This window comes from Pelodiscus sinensis, chromosome 2 (genome assembly GCF_049634645.1).
Source record: "Pelodiscus sinensis isolate JC-2024 chromosome 2, ASM4963464v1, whole genome shotgun sequence".
NCBI lineage: Eukaryota > Metazoa > Chordata > Testudines > Trionychidae > Pelodiscus > Pelodiscus sinensis.
Genome location: NC_134712.1, coordinates 73,119,963 through 73,147,249, shown reverse-complemented (window position 1 = coordinate 73,147,249; position 27,287 = coordinate 73,119,963). Strand labels below are relative to the sequence as shown.

General features: G+C 38.1%; 1 protein-coding gene across 1 annotated transcript in view; it reads left to right on the top strand.

The window, feature by feature from the left end:
• LOC102451706 (desmoglein-1) overlaps nt 1-27,283 on the top strand; it is a 41,958-nt gene extending 14,675 nt beyond the window's left edge. The window contains exons 7-16 of the mRNA XM_006113601.4: nt 161-295; nt 834-1,019; nt 2,545-2,816; nt 7,465-7,604; nt 8,613-8,834; nt 11,101-11,475; nt 15,577-15,734; nt 16,124-16,187; nt 18,128-18,330; nt 20,348-27,283. Of these exons, the coding sequence (XP_006113663.2) occupies nt 161-295; nt 834-1,019; nt 2,545-2,816; nt 7,465-7,604; nt 8,613-8,834; nt 11,101-11,475; nt 15,577-15,734; nt 16,124-16,187; nt 18,128-18,330; nt 20,348-21,274 (2,682 nt within the window). The 3' untranslated portion in view covers nt 21,275-27,283. The remainder of the gene's footprint in view (nt 1-160; nt 296-833; nt 1,020-2,544; nt 2,817-7,464; nt 7,605-8,612; nt 8,835-11,100; nt 11,476-15,576; nt 15,735-16,123; nt 16,188-18,127; nt 18,331-20,347) is intronic.
• The last annotated feature ends 4 nt before the right edge of the window (nt 27,284-27,287 follow it).

Below are 27,287 nucleotides of genomic sequence, written 5' to 3'. Positions count from 1 at the left end.
ATAAAGAGGTGTTGTATGGGTTTTTGCTATATTATATGAAATATTTGTACGTATAACAAATTGACATATTTGAAAGGAGCTGCAAGAAATTACTGATCAGTATGGGGTTTTTTTATGTTTTTGTTTGTAAATAATGTGTACACTGCTCTTTCCAATTTAGCAATATGACAGATACTCTCTTGTTGTGAGAGCTTCAGACCGCGATGGAGCTGCAGATGGAATCTCTTCCCAGTGTACCTGTTCCATTGAAGTTATTGATGTCAATGATAATTTCCCAACTCTTTTGCAGAATTCAGTAAGTTTTTTCCCATCAAAAGTAACATCACTAACATTTCTCTTCCATAACAGCTCTGAGATAAAGAGTGGAGCCCTTACTCATTGTAGGGAGAACTTGTTCATATGAATAGTCTTCTCAAAGCTACTATTCCCATGAATAAATACTCACCAGTATAGGTAAGCGTTCAACAAACTAGCCTATGGTTTCTGGACACAATTGTGATGACATTCACAGCTTTCTTTTGAATCTCATGAAATCAGCTTTGTTCATGCAGAAACGGGGGACAAATTACGTAGTCCAGAGATTATTCAATCCTTGCTCATGGAAGATACCATTGTCTTTACCCAAGATGATTTCACAGACATGCGAGGCAATACTCACATTTGATTCAGCAATCAGAACCACACCCAAATGAGTATATTCATAATTAGTATTGATTGTGAAAATGCCATCTTTCAAAAATGTAAAACCAGCATATGCTTCTTTGTAGTAGTATTTCTTCATTACAAAATATCTTTTCAGTGCTTGTTAACTGAGTATGCATCTGTCATTCTAGTATTCAGCCAGCATTGAGGAAAATACACTCAGTTCACAACTGCTAATGATACAAGTTGTAGATCGTGATCAAATGTTTTCAGACAATTGGGCGGCAGAATTTTTCTTTCTATCTGGCAATGAAGATAACTTCTTTGAATTCGTAACAGATACAACAAATAATGTGGGCATTCTGAAGGTTATTAAGGTAAGGATGTAAAAGTATTAAAATTCACAGATTTAACAATGACATTTTCAGATCATTAGGGGGCAGATTCTGGCATGTGTGTTAAATACAAAGGAATCCCAAATCATGCACTCCCAGTAGAAGGTTCCGTAGAAGCCTATGTTAAGAGTGGAGATAGGTTCTTTGAAGCAATTATCTATCTTTAGGCATCAGGGGGGCTATGGTCCCACAACCATATCACATTAACTAGCAACGCTTGCCAAGGGATGTGCATGTTATGCTTCTAGGAAAGAGCCACTGAAAAATAGTCCTTATAGTTCCAGTGTCTGTGTTCTCATTGTCATAGCACTCTGTACAGAAGGTTTCTTTTTCCTTACCATATTTGTGGTTTACATAGCCACTATATACCATTCATAGAGCAATCCACAGTAAAAAAAGCTAAAGTTCACTTTCCTGCCTAGACTCAAACTGCTATAGTAACAACAAAGAATAAAAGAGGGATGTCTATTTTAACTTTGTATTTCTTGGCTTTTCAGCTTACTATGACTTTATTAAGTGGAGTATTTTAAATATGGATTTTCCTCTCTAGGCTCCCTGTATTCATAGTTACAGTTTCTTTGTCTTAAAGGATATGATTTATCTATAGGAGCATGAACATGTTTTAATTTATTCTTGGAATTAGAAAACTAAATTTAGAGTGATACATAGAATAATAATCTGAGCAAAGCCACATGTACTATGTGATTATGAGACTAAGCAAATAGTCACCTAATCCTCCCCTTTCATTAAGCAGTCACACCAGTTTCTTATGTGGCACAGAAAAGACCAGCCAGAGGCTCAGGCACTAGATTAGCAAGGAGGCCAAAGAAAAAGATCAGCTTCAGAAAGAGGCTTGAAGATGAATCCCTGCCTTTGCTAAGCTGGCTGGATCAGAACCCCCAGTCATATGCTCCAATTCCCTCCTTCACGGTTTAAGAGGTCTACCGTCCTGGAGCTGGGGCAAGCTGAGTAGTGATAAGGAAAACAGCTTGGCTGCTTCTGTTAACATCTTTGGCGTGACACAACTGGGAGTGTGTCTACTCCATTAGGTTCTGAAGCTTTCCTGTGAGCGCAGTTCTGGTGTAGCGTGAATTCAGCAGCACAGGCATCTGGTCCTGGGATCCTGCTCAGCTCTAACTTTAATGGCTTCAGCTGCTTTCCTAAATCTCCCCCCGACTGACCTAACTCTCAGAATATCTTCCCAACAGAAGAGAAAGAGGCTTTCAAATATCCTGGGCTTACTTCATTAGACAAAAGCAGCCACACACAAGTAGATCAGCTGGCCGCACCCACCTTTGCAGGTGGTGGCAGCCCTGCCCCTTGTCATACATGCGTTTTGGACTTCCCTTGTTCATGCTGTCCAGTCAAAGGACATCCCTTGCTAATGAAAGTATTAGCGTGCGCATTGGGAAGAGAGGCATGTGTGTTCATTTAACTAAAATTAATGAGTGAACCGATATTTCTGGATTTGACAACGTTCCTATTTCTTTGTTTCTAACATTTTTAGCCACTGAATTATGAACAGATGCAAAGTTTACAGCTGAGCTTTGCTGTTAGAAACAAAGCTGCATTCCACCATTCGATTGCTTCTCAGTATCAAGTTATTGGAACTCCCCTGACAATACAAGTAATAAATGTGAAAGAACCACCATCATTTCAACCATCTACTAGGATCTTTTATATACCAAGAGACTTATCAAAGGAAGCCATGTCTAATTACATCGTTGGAATGTGTGCAGCCACCGATGAGGAAACTGGATTAATTGCATCAAATGTCAGGTAAGACGGGCTTTACTTTCTGTGGGTAATATCCTCTCCCCAGCACCCAGCCTGATAATTTGAGCACCTGAATAACCAGGGAGAGGAAGGAATCCTCTACTCTAGATCATGGAAGAAGAATCTGAGTCTGGGACAGGTGCATATTTTAAAACAAGAGATTTTTCAAAAATGAAATGAATAAAGCAATAAATAGCCTTTTAAATAATCTGAAAATGTTTCATTCTAACTTGGTTACCGATACATTTTAAACAAAGCATATAGGGAAGTAAACAACAATATTGTCTCCATTTCTAAATGACATACCAAAGCAGTTTATATTACAAAGACTATTTTGTATTCATCACATCTCTGTGTTGCCAAAGACAATCTTAGTGGCTGGTCCTACTGAATATCAGCTGCTAGGAAAGGAAGAGTGGTAACTCAGTCTTGGTCACATCTGATCTGAACAGATTTTTTTTCAGGATTTATAATACATTGCATTTTAAAAACAATATTATAAGAGCATACAAAGTCAAACACTTGAAAGTTAGTAAATTTCACCATTATGGTCACCCATGAATCCTTACTTCTAGTGCCTTGCGCAACTAGTATTTACTGAAGGATGCTGGATTTTGTGCAGAATAAAAGTATGAGATGATGTCTTTAAAGATTATATCATAGTGATGGACAACCTAGGCTAGTGAGTGGGCCATATTAGTGATCCTCCATCTCAGTGGGCCGCAAGATAATTGAAATCAAGATGACCTCCTGGGATAATTTTTGCTAACTGCACTTGCATACCTAGAATTTACCAGCTATGCTAATTTAACAATAGCAGCGCTTTGAGTGGATGGAAGGAGGAGTGCACAGGCCTCAGTCAAAGTTGTGTTGTGCAATCAACATGCACCACACTTCATTTCCCCTTACTTTATGGGTGTGTCTAGACTACATGCCTCTGTCGCCAGAGGCATGTATATTAGGCTACCCGGCATAGGGAAATGAAGCCGCGATTTAAATAATCGTGGCTTCATTTAAATTTAAATGGCTGCCGCGCTCTGCCGACCAGCTGATGATCAGCTGTTTGTTGGCAGGTTGGGGCAGTCTAGATGCGCCGCGGTTGACAAGGAAGCCTTTGTCGACCAGCACAGGTATGCCTCGTGAAACCAGGTTTATCTGCGCTGGTCAACAAAGGCTTCCTTGTCAACTGCGGCGCATCTAGACTGCCCCGACCTGCTGACAAACAGCTGATCATCAGCTGGTCGGCACAGTGCAGCAGCCATTTAAATTTAAATGAAGCCACGATTATTTAAATCGCAGCTTCATTTCCCTTGGCCCAGTAAACAAATCTACATGGCTCTGTCGATGGAGCCATGTAGTCTGGACATACCTTATGTGTGTGTCACTTTAATAACACCCATAGAAGAAGAAAAAAACCGCTGTGGATGGAAACCAGCAGAAACTGGAAACCCTGCATATGCAGCCCACAAGATGCAATTTACCCATCATTGCTATATAATAATGCATATGCCCAAAGGGGTCAAAATAAGGTTTCCCAGGCAACCAGGAACCTGGTATCTCTTCACTTTTGAGGGTTTCAAGTAACATCACCAGGTGAACCTGGGACTTTTATCTCAACAGCAAAGAATGCTGCTACTTACACAATAGGACTGATTAAATTAGGGGAAGACAGTTATCCCAGACACAGGGATGTCCCAGGGATGGTAATGGGGAGCCCAGTCCAACTTTCTCTCTCACCTCTTGGGATATGTAGGTATTTATCCCTTTTTGTGCTATGAGAGGGCTGCAAGGGACACGTGCTGCGTCTGGAGCATGCATTGAGGAATTTAGTAGGGCAGAACTGGTGTTAGATGTTCTGCCTACTTCTCTGTTCTGCTATAGCTACTTCAGCAGCTCCCAAACATTCCCTATGTAGGGCTTTAGTGCCAGCAAGAGCCCAGCTCTGAAGAATGTCTGTGTTTAGTTACTATTTTGGTAAGCTGTCCAAATGTGCCTGAGACTTAAATGTGAGAGGAGGGAAATGTCATGTCTCACGCTTCATAACTCAGCTGAATCTGAATAGAAATTAGACAAAAAAAAGTCTCTCCTCTAGCTGAGGGGTTTTCTACCAGCCAAATTTGAAAGGCCTGCAGCAAACAATGTAGGTGTTAGTTCAGGGACGGACAAAATACAGTCTCCAGCTCAGATCTGGCCTGCCAAGCTGACAAATTTAGCCCATTAGAGTCTCTGCCAATCTCCCTGTCTGCCCAGACTAGGGTTGCCAACTGTCCGGTTTCTGTCCGGGAAACAAATTGAGAAAATACCAGATGTATAATTTTCTAATTAAGTAAGTTGTATTATTATCATGAGTGTCAGTACGTAGTTTCGTACTGCCTGGCTGGTAGTCATGCTCAAGCTGTGTAAGCGTATCTACCAGCTAGGCAGTACACAACTACGCAGTAGAGAGGAGGGGGACGGGGCTGGGGTGAATAGAATCCCTGGCGCTGGACTCACTCGTGCTCCACCGGGACCATGTGTGGTATCGGCAGCGCCCCAGGATCTGCGTGTGCCTGGGTCAGCCTCACTCCCTGTCAGCCGGTTCCCCTCTGCTCCTCCCCACCCCATTCAGCCTCCCCCCCCCCAAACTCTCCCAGCCAGCCCTGCTTCCCATTGGCCAGTTCCCCCTTCCCCCCCTACCCCAATTTCCCCCGGTCAGCCCCACTTCCCCTGACTTTCTCCCGACTAGTCTCCTCCCACCCCCCATTCTGAGATCACAAGTGTCCAGTATTTTTTTGAAACCCATCTGGTAACCCTAGCCTACATACACAGACACACTGCTCAGAGCAGCTCTCTGAATACTGCAACCCCAGGGGGAGGGAGAGGCTTCATGCACTGCCCCTACCCTCAGCACAATCTTGCAGCTCCCATTAGCTGATTTCTGGCATGCAACGTACCCCTCCTCCTCCTGGCTCACAACATTAAGAACCACACATGGCCCCAGCAGCTGGTCCAGGGGCATGGAAGGCAGGAAGCCTGGCTGAGGAACCATCTGGGTTGCTGTCCAGGAGCTGCCCAGGTAAGTGCCTCCTAGTCAGAACCTGCATTCAGCACCACAGTCCTTCCCTCTCTTCAAACCTCTGTCCCCCTTCTCTAGGCATTATGTGGCTCTTACAGAGGGGAGAGACTTCATGTGCTGCCCCTGCCCCCAGCACAATCTTGCAGCAAGTCCTCTCTTGCACCCATACCCACAGCCCAACCCTGTGCCCTATTCTGCACCCCTCCCACAGGTCAGAATCCTCTCTTGTACTTATACCTCCTCCCAAATCCTGCACCCCAATCCTCTGCCACAGGTCAGAACCCTCTCCTTCACCTGAACTCCCTCACAGACCCCAGATCCTCTCCTCAACCTTAGTGCCCAACCCTGAGCACCCTTCTGCACCCAACCCCAGTCCCCACCCCCACTTCTATTGAAAAGTGTGGCCCTTGACCATTTAACAAAATCTTGGAGTGCCCCCCCTATCAAAAATTATTGCCCACACCTTTATTAGTTTCATTAATAGTAGTTGTGATTATAAAACTACTACTACTACTACTACATGTTTATGATAGAAAGTAAGAGTAGTCTAAATACAGAGGTCACTTTCAGCACATCTTGCAGCAAAAATAAACAACTCTAAATGTGTTCCTATTGAAATCAGTGGTAATTTTGCAACTTATTTTACTTTGCATCCATCTGCACATATTTGCAGCTGATTTCCATGGGAACAAGAGTAGTTCCTAGTGCATATATATTTATCTAAATATATACAAACTTACATATATAGGAAGAGGGAGAGAGAGAGTTTGCAAATTTTCTGTAGAGCAGATGATACAAAGTCATATGATATAACTATATAACGTGATATCATATTACTAGTCGCCTGTTCAATGGGATTTAAGTGATACTCACTGATTTTTAGAAAGGATTTGCAGGATTAGGCCCTATATTACTGTTAGAATGGTATATCATATTAACAACAGGATGAATCTGCGGCCAAATCCTTCAATTAATAGTTAGGTATTCTTCAGGCAAATCTCCTTTTGAAGCCAATGGTATATTTGCTTGAGTAAGGACCATAGAGCTTGGCATTTAGCAAACATAGAAATATTATAAAATAGTAAATATTATTTTTAAAATAGCAAATACATAATAGTATATTACAATGCAATGATCTTATATTAGGATTCTGGTGACAAATTATATGAGATGCCCTTGCAAGGTTCAAAATGTCACGAGATCTGCTGAATAGAATTACCCTTATACTACCTGGCTGATTTTCTATTATGCTAGTTTTACTGGATAAAGGAAAGATAGTGTATAGGCTGATGTAAGATATATTTTTAAAACTGTAATGAACATTGTATTGTTATTCAGTGTCATAGTTTATAAAACATGTTAGTACAGTTGTATTTCTCCAATGCATTAAATGTTATTTCAGTACAAAAGTTAAATTAATAATTTTCTCATAAAAACAAAATTGGGAGCCTCATCTTCAACTTGTGAAAATTGCTGTATTTTCATTTAAACCAATTAAATTATACTAATTGACATGAGCTGAATATTTGGTACTGTCATGTTTGTAGTGCTTTATATTTAACATAATCCTGAGCAGTTTGTGTAAATCCAAAACAGATATCTGATGGGATATGATCCGGCTTCCATGTTTAAAATCAATGCCAAAACTGGTGAACTCCGTTTGAACAAATTTGATTGGTCGATGTTGAATGTGGGTAAGGGGTTCTACAAGGCAGAGATACTGGCTATTACAGAAGGTAAGAAAATAGATTTACCCTTTGTCATTTTGTATTTTTATAGAGCAGTCCTGATCCTATTAATACTTGTCTCCTATTCTATTAAAGTGTCTGTTTCTTTGAACAAAAAGAATTAGAATTAAACTGGACAAAAGCCAAGGTTTTTTTTCACATGGAAATCTTCAACAAAAACAAAAAGAATTTTAATTTTCATCCACAAATTTCCAGGAAATTTGATTTTCTTCAGCAAAACTTGAAAAACCAAAATAATTCAGACAAAAATGGGAGTTCAGCTTTGTTCCTTTTGTTCCTTATGTTCCTTATTCCCCTGTCTGGGCTGGAATCCCCAGGTGGACTACATCTCCCAAAATGCATCATACCTCCCTTGTTTGTGAGAAGCTATCCATCAGGGAGACTGCGGCTCTGATGCATTATGGGAGATGTCTTCCCATAGAGACCAGCTCTCACAGAGGTCTGATTCAGCATACCATTAGTCACTGGAATATTTTCAATGAGACAACACATGAGAGCCAGAACTATGTACGTGAGTAAGGGTTCATAGGATGGGGCCCATTCAGGTTTGCATTCCCAATCAGTGCTCCTCGTGTAACGTGAGATTTCAATATACAGTTATGGGCTAACGTAAGTGTTGGATCCCTTCAACCTCACTTGTATATGAACAATATTTTTATCCTGGAAGTTGAAAAGTTAACTATAACTCTGTCTATAACAATGCAGATCCAGCCCAGTGTAAGAGATGGCAGCATGCAGAGCATGTGAGCAGCTGCCACAGCTAAAGCCCCTTGTTTGCAGTGGCTCTGGGGACTGTGGCTTTGATGCTATACAAAGGCATTTGAATAATGAATATGCAAACATGCAAATAAAATGTTACCCATTACACTAATATTATTTTATCATGCTGTATTAATATTTTAGACTGTGATATAAAAGAGGTATAAAGATTGTGCATGTTTTGACAGGCATTTACAATCCCTTAAATACTTCTTTAACACCAGTTATTGTTGACAGGGATTCCTGCAAACACTGCCACTGGTACCGTTGTGATTACAATCCAAGATGACAATGATAATTGTCCAGTTCTTAGTACTGACATAAGAAAAATATGTATGAGTGCTCCCTCAACAGTTCTCTCAGCAAAAGATCTATACAGCGAGCCATATGAACCTCCCTTTACATTTATCATAGTTGACCAACCTCCAAAAGGTTCATGGACTCTTAGACCAATAGATGGTAAGTAAAGTTAAATTTGTATAACATAAGTAAAAATAAAAGTCACAGTAGTGATAGAAGTAAAAACTCATATGTTTAAGAATGATAACAATGATATACGTCTACAAGCAAATCAAATGAACAATACAGTTATTAGGCTTTGCTTTGATCTCACTCCAATAGTTTTCATATTGATATTATTCATTGACTACATAGAGTTGCTCCTATGTTCAATTTGTATGAGGAAAACAAGGCTTGTTGTTTGCATTTTATTTAAAATGATTCGCTTTCAAATATATCCAAAATATAAATGTAAACAAAGATTTTATAGGACAGTTCCACTTTTTTTTTCCTGCACTGTAGTGATAGTAGACAGAATATATATCTGAAAAAGGTCTAAAGTTAGTCTAGCAATTTACAATAAACAATAAGTTATTTGAGACATATTCTGTTCTGTGAATTGGCCAAAGAATTCTCATCATTTCATGAAAATCCCAAGCGTGTTAATTATATGGCGTTATTCATTAATTTCTTGCTCAACAGAATACTTGATTTATTAAATGAGTATATTATAATTGCAAATACCATTTGCATTACAATTCACAATCCTGAACCCATTGCCACTGACTTTAATGGAGGAAGTGTTCCCTACCTTAGTTTAATATTGAAGTAAAATTACAGCATGCTTTTCAGACTCTAAATTTTAATTGTCACGGATTACATTCTGTTACCTAAGTAAGACATCCAACTAAGAAATAGAAACAGTATCACAGGACTTACAGAATATGAGCAAATGGTCTTTCAATTATGATGTAAGTACAAGTCCACATATTTTGTAGCGGGTCAAATCACCCCCTTTGCTGGGTGAGGGTGTTATAAATAGGTCACTTCAAAATAATCTCCATACAAAGCTTAATCTCAGGGTTGGCTTTTCTTCCCATAGACTGTTGATCCAACTCTCTAGATTTCTCATTCAGAAGAGTGCCCCTACTTCCTTTACATCCAGAATGGAGTTGGTACACCACACTTATAAAAGAGTCAAGAGGGTTCACTAGTCATCTCCCAAAGAGTCAAAACCTGCCAAGAAGGTGGGTCCATAGAAGAACTTGCCACCATGTTACACCAAACAATACAGTGTAAACTTGGAATTGAATATACATTATTTTATTTATATTACAGTAGCATCCAGAACCTCAGCTAGGATCTGGGGCCTGATGTAATAGGGACTACATAGTAAGAGTAATTATTGTCCTGAAGAACTAATCTACTTTTGTTTCTACCCTTTATCTGTTTTGTCCATTTAAACACAAAGAAGTGACGTGACTTACTCAATATCATAGTGTAGAAGATCAGCAGCAGAGTTAGGGCAGAAACCCTGGTGCCCTGACTCCTAATCCATTGCCCACTGTACTAGGCCATGATCCCAAAGTTCTTTTGTGGAGAGTATTCAAATAAAACAGCCCTTTGGAAATGTTTTTGCTGGTCAAGTTCAAGCACTTGTGTGTCTATGGAAAGGGACATATTTATATCATGTTTGAACTGAAAGTTTGCATTTCAACATGAACTAATTTTCATATTAAAATGTTTCCGTTATTCTCTTCAGCCCAGATTGTAAAATATATTTCAGCATTACTCCAGTCAGCATATCAAGGCCTATGTGAGTGAGATTAACTAATTCCCATTTTAAAAAGTGACTTAGTGATCAGAAGTAAGGATACAACTACTAATAACCTTCCTTCTTTTCAAGCTTTTCCATATATGCATATTCAGTGGATGATTGGGAATTATATCTGTTATCTACATGCAAACCTGTAACTATAAAGTTTTGAAATCTAAAAATCATATTTTAAAGCATGAAACATAACAGAAACTGACTTGCTCAGAGAGAACAGCAAAAATGTAACATTTTATGTTATGTTCATCATTTTATATCTCTTTGAGGAGAACCCTGAAACGTTTTAAACTACAGTATAAAGAAATGTATTTTCCCTTTGCAATTTCTACAACTAGATACTTGGTGACCTGATTTGGTTCAGACTTTTTTGTAAAAAATAAACAAAAAAACCCACCTTTTGACTGAGACCAGGAAGGTTCAGCCCCAGCGACAATTTTAGACTTAAGAGAAACTGAAAAGACAAGTTCATCATGGGAATACCATGTTATTTTCAATCTTAATGTTCTGTATTGAAAACACCATAATAATGAATTGCCACAAAGGGTATAGAAGAGAGTACATTCAAAGCAGAATTCTTAATTTACATCATTATTTTCTTTTTTTCCCCAAAAGATCTCTCTGCAGAACTAACAGCTCAAAAGATGGAGTTTTTAATTTATGACATCGATGTATATGTGATAGATAGCCAAGGCAGAAGATGTGAACGACCACAACGAATTCCTTTGCAAGCCTGTGTTTGTGATGATCGCCAAACATGCACTACTGGGGCTACTGAAAAAGCACCTATTGAAAGTTCTACAATTAGTGGTGGGGTCACTCCTCGTGAAAATGGTTTTATAACTACTGATCCTACTATTTATACCGCTGTTTCTACTGGCGTTTATGTTGGAGATAGTACTCCAGGACGCTGGTCTGGCCGAGGTGGAACAACTACACTTGGTGGTGGTGCTATTGCTCTGATGTTTCTTGGAGCCTTAATATTTCTATGTAAGTATTCAATAAGGTGTGCAATGTAATGATATTTCTGTGCAAAAAGTACTCTTTTACTCTTCTAAAATAATTTATATTTTTTTTATTAAAACAGAAAGGCACAGAATATCTCTGTGGCAGAAAAAGCAGCATCTTTTAAATAATGTATTTTTGTATGCAGTTTATTCAGAAATGATGAACTAGTACTGCCCTTATCATAATAATGATTATATGCTGCTCCCATTTAAGTCAATGGGAGTTTAAGCAGGATTAGAAAGAATTGTGGAAGTCAGGAAGAAGAGTCAGTAAAATCTGGGCAAAAGCAGGCTCTGAAATTTTACCACAACTTGCATTTATTTAAATGTATTTATTTACCGCAACATGAATGAAACTCCTTATTTAAAAAACATGTGTAAAAAGAACAATCCATGTTAAACTGAAAACTAACCAAAAGGCAATAAATAAAAACCCAGTTCTGGTTTCAGTAAAGATAGAACAAAAATGCCCTGGACTTCGATGGCAGAAAGACCAAAGTCCTATTATTTAAGTCCATTTCTGAATTGGTGAGTATATGATAATGAAAATTGATATTTTCTGTGAGAACAACGAGAATAGATTACTTATGTAAATATGTTCTCATTTTTGAAATATCATGCTATGGGGAGAAAAATCCAATCACACAGTCATGCTTACGTAGCAAAGGTGGACTTTAGAAATGACCTCCCACAATACCAGAATCATAAATGGTGATAATTTTCAAAAGTATGACTGTTAATGAGCATGCCGGTCAGAAACAAAGAGCTTTAACCATAAAACCCCCTTGTTTTAGTATACTTCACAGTTGTGTAAGATAATGTAAGTAATTAATTATTCTCAGCACATAAAACTTCTTTAATACTATCAATGGCCTTTTAACAACATTTTGAAATTGCCGGATTCACAAATATTGGTTACAGTTATTGTAGCTTCCCATTGAAGTATTTTATTTTTATTAGTATGGGGGTGGGGGTGGGGAGGTGAGTACATAGCCGGTCTAGCAGCTGGGAGGCTGGCAGCCTGAGGCCCAGCTGCAGGGCCAGGAATGGAGCCAGTCTGGCAGCCAGAGGCATGGAGCCCAGCCAGGACCAGCAGTGGAGTCTGGTGGTGAGCACTGGCAGTGGGGCTAGCCCCCATGAGGAGAGTCCGTCCAAGAGGCTGCAGGCTAGAGAGCCCAGAGGCCAGCCACAGAGGAGCGAGAATTGACCATCCCTGGTCTGGCAAACTCCCTCATTCAGGACCAGTCAGGTATCGAGGGTGCTAGGGAGGTCTGACCTATAGAAATGATAGGTTATTTATTTATAGGGCATATCTAAAGAAGCCCCCCATCCTCATCCCTAGCTTTTCTGTCCTTAAATTTAAATTTCCCAAAGAGGAAATGTATTTTCCTTTTTGTGATTTTCAGTATAATCAAGTATCAGAGGGGTAGCCGTGTTAGTCTGAATCTGCAAAAGCGGCGAGGAGTATAATCAATTTGTTTATAAAGTTGTCCGTCCACAGGATTCTTGAGTTACAATAATTCAAACAAAACACCCTAAAGCATAATAAAAACATGTTGAAAATCATCCTATTCAAACATCAGGCCAACAGAACAAACCAATAGGAATCAAAATTGGAAGAGAAGGTCATAAATGTGGGTACAAAGAGACTAATACATCTTATGTATCTTGGCCCCAATATTTTTGAGATTTGTATGTGCCTCCCCAAATGCCTTCATTCATATACAAATTCATACACATACACAAATTTCATATACAAGTCATTGATGGGAATATTTGCAGTTATTCAAAACACCTCAAAAACACCTATAATTCAAGTTGGCTGATTATAATTATAAAGAAACTGCTTATAATTTGTCCAACTTGATGTGTTCAGGCTAAAATTTTCCATGCTAAGTTTCTGCCTCAGGCTGATATATTTTTTTCAGTTTCTTGTTGTTGTTGAAAGTTTCAGCTACAATTATTCAGCTGTTTCTGAGAATTAGGTTAAGGGCTTTATGTACTGTTTTACATACATTAAAATATTATTATAAATATTTGATTGAGAAGCTCTAGCATTTTGATGCTGTGTTATTCCCATGACAATCAGACCAAATTTGGCCAAGTATTAAGACACTTAAAAGCACAGTTCTCACATGCTCAGTAGAGTTTTTTAAGAGTTTGTTGGCTAATTTGCAGATTCCATCTCTACTGGACATGTTCCAGCCTGGGACTGCAGAGGCTCTTTCAGAATTTTACTTGCAGTTGCTTCTCCTGGCAGCTGAGGTCCACGGTTGTTCAGCTTCCTGGCAATTTTCCTTTGCTTCCAATGATCCCATGTTAGTGCTCAGGCAACAAAGGGGAAAAGGAGGAACCAATCTGACTGGAATGTAGAGAAGTGAGGAGCAATAAGGAGAGGGGAGACAAAAAGGGGAAAAGAAGAATTGGAACAGTGGGAAAGGAAAATAATGGGAGGGGAAAGAGCTGAAGTAGGAGGGGACAGGAGGAGCTGAGGGTTGGAGGTGGATAGGTTCAGAAGGGGCTGAAGGAAGGATGCCTGGGAGTAGGGATGAACAGATAGGGAGGGCATAGGAGGGAGCCAAATAGGAACAGAGGAAGGGGGGGGGGGCAAGAATCAGGAAGGTAGGGATATATAGGAGCAGAGATTGTCAGAGACATGTAGCAACTGAATTGGAACAAGAGTGGGGGACAGGTTGGAGGCACAGAAGCAGAATGGTTTATAACTACTAGAGAACTTTGCCCTGCAGGACCTGGAAGAGTCTTGTTATGAGTCTTGACATAGTGTTTAGCCAACAACTGTGAAACCCACAGGCAAGTGTGTAGGTCATCTCGGGATCTGACGCAGTAGAGGTTTCTACCCCCATTAATTTTTAAAACTGCATTAAAAGAATGTTAAGGTTGCAAAGTCAAACTCTGACTTTGGGAAATGCCAAAAGTAAATTTGTTTATGAGCATTTAATTTGGTCCTCTTATCTGTATGAATTAAGATACAATCTTTAATTACATGACCACGCATTATTTTATCCACAGAACTTTTGCCTCATTCGGTGCATTGACTTGTCAGGGTTGCATCATGAATGAGTCTTTTATCCATAGAACTCTTGCCTCGTGCACTGTAGAAAATGGAAGTTATATAGTGAACGAGGCAGGAGCTTTCTAGAAAAGGGGGGCTCACAGTTTTCAGAGCTGGATTTCTTTTTCTGCCAGAGTTCCTGCTTCTTTCTGGAGTCATTTGGAACAATTAACATAAACAATTTGTTAAGTTCTCTGAAAAATCAGGTCTGAAGAAGTTGGACACCCAAATGCAGTGGATACTTTGACCTTAATCTCTCTGTCTTTCTCCTTGCCCCCACTCCATATTAGTTTTTCCCGCTATAAAGAGGGGATCATACTTCAACCTTATCATTTGATAACTCTTTGTGAAATAGTCACATAAGAGTACTGTAGAAATGCACGAGAAAAATTAAAAATTTGGTATTTAGAACATATATAGCAAATGGTGTTTTGAGCCACATATTGAAAGAGGAGATAAAAGCAAATATTGAATAACTACCTATTTAGTGACTGAGGAAGGGTTCTTTGGCAACTATAGCACATGATCATATAATTAAAGATTGTCTCATAGTGCCTATATGGAAGAAGGCTGAATTAAGAGCAACCTTAATTTCTTTTTGCTAGGACTTTAACAATGGCTTCAGAGGAAAATGTCTGCTCATGCATGTACACTCAAGTTACCCTGAGCACGAGTATGCTATGTTTTACAATGTTACAGATATAACAGTACTTATCAAAATCTGTGCCTAGTTATACTGGAATAAGAATGTGTTAGTAACTCCTTTCTGCTCCACATTTATTTCATTGCAAGGGAAAGCAGATGTTCTCCTGATGATAAAATAATATGTGCATTTGCAAAAAAAGCAATAGTGATTCTGAATGTCCCAGTTTTTGTGTTCCCAACTCAGAATGTCTGACGAGTCACCTACCATGCGAGGAAAAAGAAATCTATAGAACTAGCTCTAGGCGTAGAGATAGAAATGCATTTTAAAATATCACTGCTTTCCTTTTTTGTTTCTTTCTCCATTAGTGGTTCCAATTTTGATGGCAATGAGTGCCTGTTGTGACCGTTGTGGTTATAAAGCTAGACCTGTAGGTGGCGTTGGGGCTGGATTTGAGCCTGTTCCTGAATGCGATGGGGGAGCAATTCATTCCTGGGGAATAGAAGGGGCACATCCTCAAGACCAGGTCAGTTCATAGTTTGTAAAAGCACAATCATTTGTACATGGAATTAAGTCTATCGGAATGCCTAGAATTAGGTCCAGGATGGTGGTGCTTCATCTTTTTTAAATAAAGGGATTAAAAAAAAATAAAACCACAGAGATACAAATTGTTACTCATGCAAGTTTGTTCCTTGACTTACATGGGGGAGTTACTCACCAGAGTGAACATCTAAGTAGAGTTTTAGGATCAGGCCCAGACTTGTAAAGTATTACAGCTGACCTTACTGTCTATGTTAATCACGTATTTCAAAACCAAGCACAGTAAAAAAAAAGAGAAAAAATGGAAATTCATCCAAAATGGTGACCTTTAGATGTCTTAGTACATATCTGAACAGCTGAACTATTATTTTCCAGGATGTCACAAGCATCTCTGTAACAAAACACGCTGGCAGTGCAGGTGAAATTGTTGAGTCTTCTGGTAAGTTGACAATAACCATCTCTACACTTTTTAATGCAAACAGCCATCTTTCACATAGAATGTGCTTTTGATATAAAAGGACATTATCTGATTTAAAATGTTTGTTTTCAAATGAGGGTCCAGTCCCACAATATTTATTAATACAGATAGTCTCACTGAAGTCAGTGGCACTTATGTGAATAAAAGGCTACTTGTGTGAGAAAGGTTTGTAGCTTTGAGTCTTAGCTTTGTATTCAAGACATAATAGTTTTGAAATACTTCCCAGTGCTTTCCATCCCTAATATATCTTGTTGTTACAGTCCAGTTAGCCATTTTTTCCTTATCAAAATTAACTACTTCAGGTGCAATATAAGAAATGTAATAAAAAATAATGTTCATTGTTGAAATAATGTAATTCTCAGTAATTGCTCAGTTCTTCCCTGATTTTAAGCAATGTCTGGCACAAAGGAGGGTAGGGACTGCCAAGAAGCTGGTTTCTGCTACCCAATCTTTTGTCAGCCCAGACACAGCATCAGCTAGAACAGCCTTTGTGATCACCAGGTCCCTTAGGCTACGTCTACATTGCAGAGCTATTTCGGAATACAAGTATCCTGAAATAGCTATTCTGCATCTTTTGAGCAAGCCCATTATTTCAAAATGTAACAGGCTCGTTATTCCAATGTTCCTGTAAACCTAGTTCCACAAGTGTTATGGAATGTTTTGGAATAGCACTCTATTTCAAAATTAACTTGAAATAAGCCATGCAATTTGCATAGCTCAAATTGCGTAGCTTATTTTGAGCTACGGGTATAGTGTAGATGCACCCTAGATTTTATGCTATTGGATAACCAGTTTAACCATGGTTCTTCCTTCCCCCAGTATGCTTCATATACCAAAGGATGGACAGCACAGCAGTCACCTCCACTAGGTTAATGATAGCAAAAAATTCCCTTCCACAAATGGTATTCTATAGCGGCCATTTACAAACACAAATTTCGTTACTCTCGAGAAAAATCAAGGGATGGAATTGAATGGTCCTGAGAATGGGGACTTTTATTCAGTGATGCTGAGGGAAACTTTGCCACAGTAATGACTTCAGGATTAAGAAACTTGTAACTTCATTCCCATTCTTGTCTTTAGTCCTCTTTCAAGAGCCTATGGGCCATATTCTAACACCAATTAAAGTCAACAAAAGGTGATGGGTATAAATAAGAGCAAAATTTAATCTCCCAGTATAACTTATTGCACTCACAGTCAAGACAACAGTGACTGAACAATTAATTGTTTCAGTACATGTTGACATTTGACACCAATTCATTGATTGATCTCATATAAAGATTTCTGTAGAAAAGAAAATTCCACATGACATACAGAACTTTAAAAGGAATTTTTCATTCTGCAGTAGGAATACTATATACTTTAGCTATTGCCTTTTATTTCCTCCCCCAAGAAACACTGCTTTTGAACACTTATGCACTAGCATATGCGTCTTCCTGCTCTTAACTTCCACTAAACATACATAAGGACTGATGTTCAGTAAGATTATAGAAGCACTCTTATGCATGTACATCTATTAAAGTACACTATCAGATGTACTCATGCAAGTCCCTGATACATGCACACATGCCTTTATAGGCACCTATCATGGGCAGATGAAAATCAAGGATTTGCTCAAGCACATTCTATATTGTGTATGCAAATACAGGCCCAGAATCTTATAGAAAAATCAGGAAAATTTTAAGTTTATATCTCTATGCATTTACTTTTTATTGCAATTCCACTGTTTAGCACTTATAGCACGTGCCTGTGTGAATTTGTTATTGCCATTAGCGCACACTGCCCTTAATTGAAAGCATACTAGTTCTTTTTTTGATGTTTCTAGTAATCAAATGGCAAATGATTAATTTCATTTAAAGTTTTCCTACTGTGTATTATAGAATAATATTATTTTCTATTTTCAGGCATTTATACAAATACACGTGGAGGAACAGCAATAAATACAGGAATGAAAGAAACTTCAGGGCTCGAAACAGCTGTAGATTATGGAAGATTTCCAATCTATGGGACAACTTCTGGTTATAGAAAAGAGTCAGTTGGAGGGACATTACAAGAGTATAGAGAAGGAGGAGTAAATATGGCTTTCCTAGACAGCTACTTTGCTGAGGTAATTAATCTACCTTATTTTTAATATGCCCATCTAGATATTGTGAGATTCTAATGTCACACACACATATGTAAATTCAAAGTAACCTCAATGAAATCAAGTCCATTGTATATATTCATAAAAATGGGAATAGTAACAAATGAAATATAATAAATCTGAATGCTCAATAGCATTGTGCATTAAAGTTTCCTAGTATAGGGATATAGTGTCCATTTTCATTAATTGTGAAATTGGTTATTAATATGATTTGTCACTGTCCTGGTTAGGACTAGAACTGACAAATAGCGCATAGAAACTCATATATTTAATGAATGTCACCTTTTTTTGATTGTGAATTGTCTATGAATAGATCATATAATTCTTGAATATAATTTTGCAAAATTAATCATGAATTTCTTCATCAAATAATGCTTGGTTAATGCACAGTTCATGAATTGTGAATATTATCACTTCTCACTGTCTTGTTCTTTTCTTATTGGCTCTGTTCCCCGAATGGAGGACTAAGGTAACTAACCAACACAATGTGAAATACATGCTGGCTACGTCTACACTGGCCCCTTTTCTGAAAGGGGCATGCTAATTTTCAACTTCAGAATAGGGAAATCCGCGGGGGATTTAAATATCCCCCGCGGTATTTAAATAAAGATGTCCGCCGCTTTTTTCCGGCTTGGGGAAAAGCCAGAAAAAAGCGTATAGACTGGCCCGATCCTCCAGAATAAAGCCCTGTTCCGGAGGATCTCTTATTCCTACTTCAAAGTAAGAAGAGATCCTCTGGAATAGGGCTTTATTCCGGAGGATCGGGCCAGTCTAGACGCTTTTTTCCGACTTTTCCCCAAGCCGGAAAAAAGCGGCAGACATCTTTATTTAAATCCCGCGGGGGATATTTAAATCCCCTGTGGATTTCCCTATTCTGAAGTTGAAAATTAGCATGCCCCTTTCGGAAAAGGGGCCAGTGTAGACGTAGCCGCTATGTCTACACGGCAGAGTTTTTCTGGCATACCAGAGATATCCTGGAAAAACTCTGCCACATCCAGGGAACGTGTCCGCTTTTTCAGAACAGTTTCCAAAAAAGCAGGCATGTTCTTTCGGCATCCCTGTATTCCTCATTTTATAAGGAATTAAGGGATCTTCCGAAAGGGGAGGTTTTTCTGACATTTGGCCCCATGTAGACGGGCCAAATGTCAGAAAAGCATCTTCCAAAAAAGAAGTGGAAAAAGGTATGCAAATTGTGGTTCACAATTTGTATATCTTTTTCCAGAAAAAAACCTCCACAGTGTAGATATAGCCATAGTTGCATATTCATATGTAAAATGCAGTCTGTACAATGTTAATTAGTTACGTAAAGTAATTTAAAAATGGAATAGAAACACTAGCATGGGACTGTTGTTAGCTAACAACATGATCAATGAGTCTCATATGTTATAACTAGATAATATCAAAATTCATTTTTGGTGGCTATTTGAACTCAAATTCCATTCTTCATAAGTACTTGCCTTAGCAAAACCTTGAGAAGTTAAACCAAGTATACGAGGACAACAAATGCCAACAAGTAGAAATTTGATTAAAAATTCACATAAACATTGATGATTAAATTCTCCACTGCTTTTATCCACTTGTAGTTGTAATCACCTGCATTTTGCACTATTATTACAGTAGGTTGCATTCTGCCTGAAATCTACAACTGATAGATGAAGACCCATAGTGCACAAGTCAGTTTGCCCAATTCTGGCCCACTGGAAACATTAGAGAGGCATAGCTCTGCAGCTCTTCTGCAAGAGGCACAATGGACAGAAGATCATTCACAATGACCAGATGTTCAGGGGCCTACTTGATAATAGGCAAATCACAATCTCTCCCATTATGCCTCAGATAGTCAGTGCCTCTTCCTTGCTTTTGACACTAAGCCATTCAATTCCTTGTAAAAATAATCAGTATAAAGACTGATAATATTTGATCTCATCTGATCTAAAGAAAAAAACAAGTCAGTCTAATTCTGTTCTCCCCTTTTCTCCTTCAGAAAGCATTTGCCTATGCAGATGAAGATGAAGGTCGACCCGCAAATGACTGTCTGCTAATATATGATCATGAAGGCATAGGCTCTCCTGTTGGTTCCATTGGCTGCTGCAGTTTTATCGGAGAAGATATGGATGACACCTATTTAGATACATTAGGACCAAAATTTAAGACCTTGGCTGAAATCTGCTTAGGCAAAGTCGTCGAACCCATTCCAGGTGTTAGTGCTACCTTTCCCAATATTGACAGTGATCTAAAGTTGCCACCCCCGGGAACTACGATCATTGTTAATGAATCTTCATCTATGCCTCCCCAAGTTGGTAGTACAACATTTGTTACCGAAAACACCTATGCATCTGGTGCTACTTTACAGCCTGCAAGGCCTATCCCTGATCCTTTACTCCATGGTAATGTAATGGTGACTGAGACCTACACATCCGGCTCAACTTTTCAACCACCTGCACTTACCATTGATCCTCTCCGTGCATCAAATGTTGTAGTCACAGAAAGGGTGCTTGCTCCTAACTCTGATTTGCGTGGTGTTCTAAATATTCCTGATCTAACAGATGGGGCAAATGTTGTAGTCACAGAACGGGTAATTGCACCTGGTTCAAGGCTACCACCTTCTTTGAGTATCCCTGATCTAGCAGATGGATCAAATGTAGTGGTCACAGAACGGGTGATTAGACCTGCCTCTGGTCTGCAGGGCAGCTTAAATATTCCTTCTGAGCTATCAAATGCACATAATGTGGTTGTTACAGAGAGAGTACTGTCTGGCCCTGGTGTGAGCGGCATGGGGGGCATGAGCAGCATGACTGGTCAAATGCTTAGTGCTGACTCTCATTTTAACCAGACATTTGGATCTGCTTCACCTGGTACATCTCGAAGAAGGGTAACAAAATATAGCACAATACAGTATGCTAATCAGTAAGGCTTCTATTAGTATCTTTTTCTGGAGAGATCATGATTTACACTGAAATTTTTAATACTTACTAAATATACCAAAGTATATTTTTATTATTTATAACTAGCAAATAGTATTAAAATGTGGTGATTTTTGTTTGAGTAAGAATCTCGTAAAGCTACTCAGTTTCAAAGTCAAACACAGAAACTTTGTCAATGGGGAAAGTTCAGGTAAGCAACTTTAAATATTTTCCTTTATTATTAGAAATACAGTGCTAAATACAGATAGTGGCTTTTCTTCCATAGCATGCCCTTTTGCATGTTGTCAGTGTTTAGAGTAAGAGTATCATCCATTCAAAATATCACTTGCTCTATATTTGCCTACCATATTTCTCTGGCATTATAAAAAGGGAACAGCACTGAAGCTGTGCTGAAATATTTAGGGACAATTTTGAACAGTTCAATTAGTTCAGGGTGATAGACTTATGCAGAATCTATCCAGAGCAAAACGTTCACATTGGCTAGCCAATTCCCATACTTATACAGCCAAGGTTAAATGAGAATAAAATTGGTCCTGGAAGAGTTCACTATATGTTTATAGTACTGACATGCATGAATTTTATATGGTGCCCATACTGAGGTCTTCTCTCATATTGTGACTTGTCATGATAGAATTGGTCTTTATTTAAATTGGGATTAACAGCCTATGACTGATTAATTGCCCCATTCCTGCCTCCAAATGTTGTGTGGCAATAACACAGTGCTGTCTTGGGAAAGGGTCATCAGTATGACTTGTCAAAACAACATTTAAAATCACTTTCATATGCATAAAATTAACATTGCATGTTAGCTGTACATTTTTTACAAAAAGTAATGCATGGTAAGTCATTCCTTTGCCACTAGCAATACAATGTATAGAAATAGTTACAAGCATATGAGCGCAGTATATTCTTATTACACACCATACATTTCAGTAAATGCCAAGGCATCCATCTGACTCAAAACACACCACAACTAGTCAATTTGATCTGGTAAGGGTATGAAACTATTAGTCATGTCTGTGTCTCCACTAAACTTACTACCATAGCCTGATCAGCCATGACTGCTGTCCTCAGTGACTCAGAGGCATGTTGTCATCTACTAACCAGAAGATAGTCTCCAATTTCTGGGCATTTTCTGAGTATTATAATATATCTTACTAGTTCTCTGCACTAAATAATCACAAGGAAATATCACCTTAGCTTTGTGTTCTGTGGAAACAATTGAAATCTAGTCAATTTTGATCTTGACAGTAAAACATTTTTCAGAAGAAAAACTTTTGGAAAATATAGTTTTGTTAGAGCAAAGTACAGAGACTAGATATTTCATATAAGGTCTGTACTTTGTATTGTACTTTGAAAGTGAATTTGAACATGTTAAATGGGAAAATGCATGAAAGTGTTTAGTTCCTATTTTTCCACAAGATGCTAGCTCAGCAAAAGTCTCTATTTGCTTGATACTAAATAAATACAAACAATAAAATATTGGCACCAAATTTTGACTGATATTTAACAAAAAGTCAGAAATCTTTTACTATCGATTGTCTCTCTTGATAGCTTACTAATTGCATATATACATCACAGAGTACATGAAGCTGGATGAACAAAATACTGAAATATAGTAAGCTATCTTGTTTTAATTCTGTATCATATGTAAAGTAGAGTAACTATAGTGTATCCAACAATACTTTAGTGTAAATACAATCAAATTATTCAGGGGGCTTGTTTGCCCCTAAAACTACAAAATCTGTATTTCTTTTCCCTCCTGCTTTGCTATGGGTAAATTATTGAGGAATTTATCAGAGTTGCATTAGGAAAATCACTTGATCTCTGACATCACTTCTGATGAGTTAGAAGGGAAGAGGCTTAGTCACATGCCTAGACTAATTTATCTCATAAGACATGGACAAAGTTTTTGAGCCTGGTGTCATTTAAAGGCCTTTTATAAATATTTTCTGAAATGCAACTTGGCCCCATTGTCCAAGAGTATGTGCAAGGCTTTCTGCACTGATATTACAGTCACAGATATCAATAGTTTACTGAAGTTTACCATATAAAGCTCAAGGCTGCTTCACAAAATGGTTCTCCCGTAGTATTGTATCCAGTTTCAAACCTCACGTAAGGACACTTGTTGTATTACATATTCGACACATTAGTGATAGTGTACAGTCACTTATTACCTGATTCTGCAATCCCCACTCAAGTTGGGTATCACTTAGGTTGTATTGACCTAAATGAGATCTTTCTCACCAGCATGTCCTACAAAGAGGGCCGTAACAAGGGTGAGGTGAGTGAGGCATTTGCCTTGGGCGCACAGCTGAGGGGACACAGAAAAGACAGCTATTACACTGTCTTCACTCATGTCTCGCGCCATATCAGCACTCCTATCTGCGCCGAGGACTGTCTTACCTCAGGCACCAAATTAGCCAGTTACGACTCTGCTACAAAGTCTGAATAAGGATTGTAGGATTGTTCGCTGAAGAAGGAAAATAAGTTGCTCACATACACAGGTTTATGGTTTTATGACTTATTATTGGAAACTATAAAATTCAGTACAAAGAAATCAAATGTTGCCTTTTTCATTAACCCAAAAGCTTTAACAAAAATGACTTTGATGTGAAAGGATTTTTTTTGAAAATAGCAGTGTTCTGTAAGTAGTTCCTTAATCATCTTATGCAAATCAAAAATATTCTTCTTCATGATATTCACTAGTAGTAAAATTAGACTTCAGAAGCACTTCTTGTATCTTGTATTCTTTCTTTACCCTGTTGAACAGGAATGTTGTATGTTGTATCAGTTTTTGAATTAGAAATAGTCTCTTGCATGTCTAGGAATAGAAATGGTTTTGAAAAAGGGGAAAATATGAAAAAAATACATTTATTTTGATTATATGGTAGCTGCATTTCTTTGTTAGTAATAACTCCTGCCAACTCTTCCTAAAGAACATTAGTTTGGTGTTTAGTGAAGTGTCATGAAAGAATATCCTAGTGTAGTTTTTAATGCTTGATTTCTAACAGATCAAGCAGCAATAGCATTCTTCTCTTTCAAACTGTACTACCAAGGCATTTCTGAATATTAATTTCTCTTGCTGTATAATTTCAGCTTTTTAAAAAAAGTTTGTTAGCAAGATATGGAGGATTTTTGGTTACTACAAATGGTTGAACAAAAATGTATTTGGAAATGTAAGAAATTATTCAGTTTATTAAAAATTCTGTACAAACACTTTTGCTAGACTTATTGTTGAAAATGGCATATGCCTCCCCCATATGTACTCAAACATAAGCCCATTCAAACATAAAGCTGACTCCCAAAACTTACAGAGAAAAATTGGTTTATTAAAAAAAAAAAAAAAAAAAAAAAAAAAAGGTCACTGACCCGATTATAAGCCAAATTCAGAGTGCAGACATCCAGTCCCAGCTCCTCAGGGTGAGCATCAGCAAAAAGGCTCTCTACTGAGCTGTTAACACTTCCCATGCCACGGTAAGCAATTTGTGCTGAAGGATTTTGCTCTGTGCTAGCAAATCCTTCGGCAGGAGTTGCTTCCTGCAGCTCCGGAAGATTCCGTGCATAAGATGACCCCTGCTTTTTACAGCAGGATTTTTTCCCAAAAAAACTTGGCTTATGAACAAGTATATACACATTTAGCTTCGTGTGCTTTCCTTCAGAAAGTGTGGTTTCTGCCTTGGTTTTTAATAATGTTTTATAGTGCAACGTAATTGCTGTGCAAGTTAGAAGGGCAAAACTGAATGTGAATATATAGATTTCAATTCTGATGCAAGTCTTTCCCAGAAATACTCCCACTAAAGTACAGAGGGCTTGGAGAATCAGGCCCACTGCTTGTATATTTGTGCTTGATTCTGCATTTTTACACAGGAGGTGCTAGATCCTCAACTGGTATAAATGGTGTAATGGTGTAACACTACCTGCCCTGGAACTGCAGAATTTAACAATTTGATCTAATTCCTGTTTCTGTTGGACTAAATAGAATAGTTAATATTGGGAATAGGATGAGACCTATTACTTGTAAATCCAGAAGACTTGTGCTTACAGTTTAAAAATGAAGCATTATTAGAGAATCTTCCTATTTTATCTGAGATAATATAACAATACTCTTGAAAACTTCCTGCTAATGAATTCTCAAACACCATCAAGTCTCTTATATGTTTAAACTTTTGCTTGTAAGAGCCAATGAATGGAATAGAAATAATATTTCTATAAAGACAAATAGCCATTTACATTTTTTTTAAAGAAGTGCTGGTCTGGATTTTTCAATCAAAATGTCTTTTGACAACAAAAAAAAAATGCAGCTTCTGCAAAACTTTCTTCAAGAAAAATTTAATTATGCCCAAGTGTTTTGATTTTCTGTCAGAAAAACTGAAATGACATATTTTATCTAGGGTCAGGTCAACATGAATTAAAACATTTTGGTTTGGGTCAGTTCAACATTCAGCTGTTGATGAATGTGTATACATGTACAACTGTCCTGATACAGTGCCACACATGCCAATATTTGTCTTTGAGCCATACTCTCTGTCTGGATGATAATTTCTATGATGCCCCACAATCTTCCTTATAGCTGAACCACTGGAGTACATCTTGGTAAATATAGGCCAGCCATGTAGGCCAGCCCTTACAAAAGAAGAAGGGCATGAGACTCATATGTTACAACTACCAGGAGACATTACAGCAATTTAAAAAGGTGCAGTTTAGTGTTGAATCAAGTCAAAATAAAACAATTCCGTTTGACAAGTGGAAACAAAACATTCTGATATTTCTGAACCATTATTTCCTGAAATCTGCATTCTGTGAAAAAAATATTTCAACTTTTCAATTCAATATGAGACACAAGTATTTTGGCCTACTCTACACTAGGATGTTTGTCTGAAATTAGCCCCCCAAAGTCAATTTTCTGAGCAATGCATCCACACTACCAAGCCCGTTATTTCAGACTAAGGGGCCACGGAATTCACACTCTGTAGTCCTGCTTTTCATGAGGAGTAAGACTATTCCCAAACTTGTAAGTCTGAAATAATGTTAGTATACACTCCGGTGCCACTAATTCAAACTAATTTTCCTCTGGGAAGCCTCCCACAGCTTCCCAGGGTGCTTCCTGGGGCTCTGAATCTGAGGCAGGCTCCATTAATGTGGATGCACTACCTTGGACTGCAGTCAATTTTTCCCCATAGTGAGCAGACACAACTTTGAATTTGTAAAATTGGGTGCACAGAAATCAAACTTAATAAATTCAAAATAATCGCCCAGTGTAGTCATGGTCTTTGAAATCTTATTTCAACCAGCACCACTTTTTAAAATGCTCTATTTGAAAGTAGCATGGTATCTTTTATTAATCACTGAATATTTTCAAACATATATACATAACATAGTGACTACCCTAGAAAGAGGGCAATACTAATACCAAGAGAAGTATTGACAGCATGTTTCCTTTATTTTCAGTGGACTGAAAAGCCTACCATTGCTTTTCAGTGTGGAAGGAAAATGAAAACACAATAAAGGATCAGATATTCCCCTTTTCTGTGCAAGCAATCCCCATGTAAATCCATGGGAGTTATGTGTGCAGATTAAGGATAGCTATGGCCCTAAATAAGAACAACATATTCCAAATGAACTGAAAACTTATGTGAAAAGAAACAATGACAAAAATATACTTGTGTTATTTTCAAAAAACAATCATATAACCATAAAAATGTCACTTTTTTCTTGTTGCCATTAATATTTAAAGTGTCATGAGAGGTATTCTTTGGAAAGGAATATGAAATTCAAAATGCAGTTAAATAAAATATAAAATGAAATAGCTTATCTAAGCAACTAAATAAGTACTCTGGAGCTGTTAACTGACATTTACAATGTAGCCTAACTTTTGATATTGATTATGCATTAGCAGAATTACTTGAGAGTAAGTTTATTTTGTATGTATTGTCTATTCATTGGCAACATTTTTGTACTTTCTCAAATGCCTTAATAAAGTGATACTAAATACATACA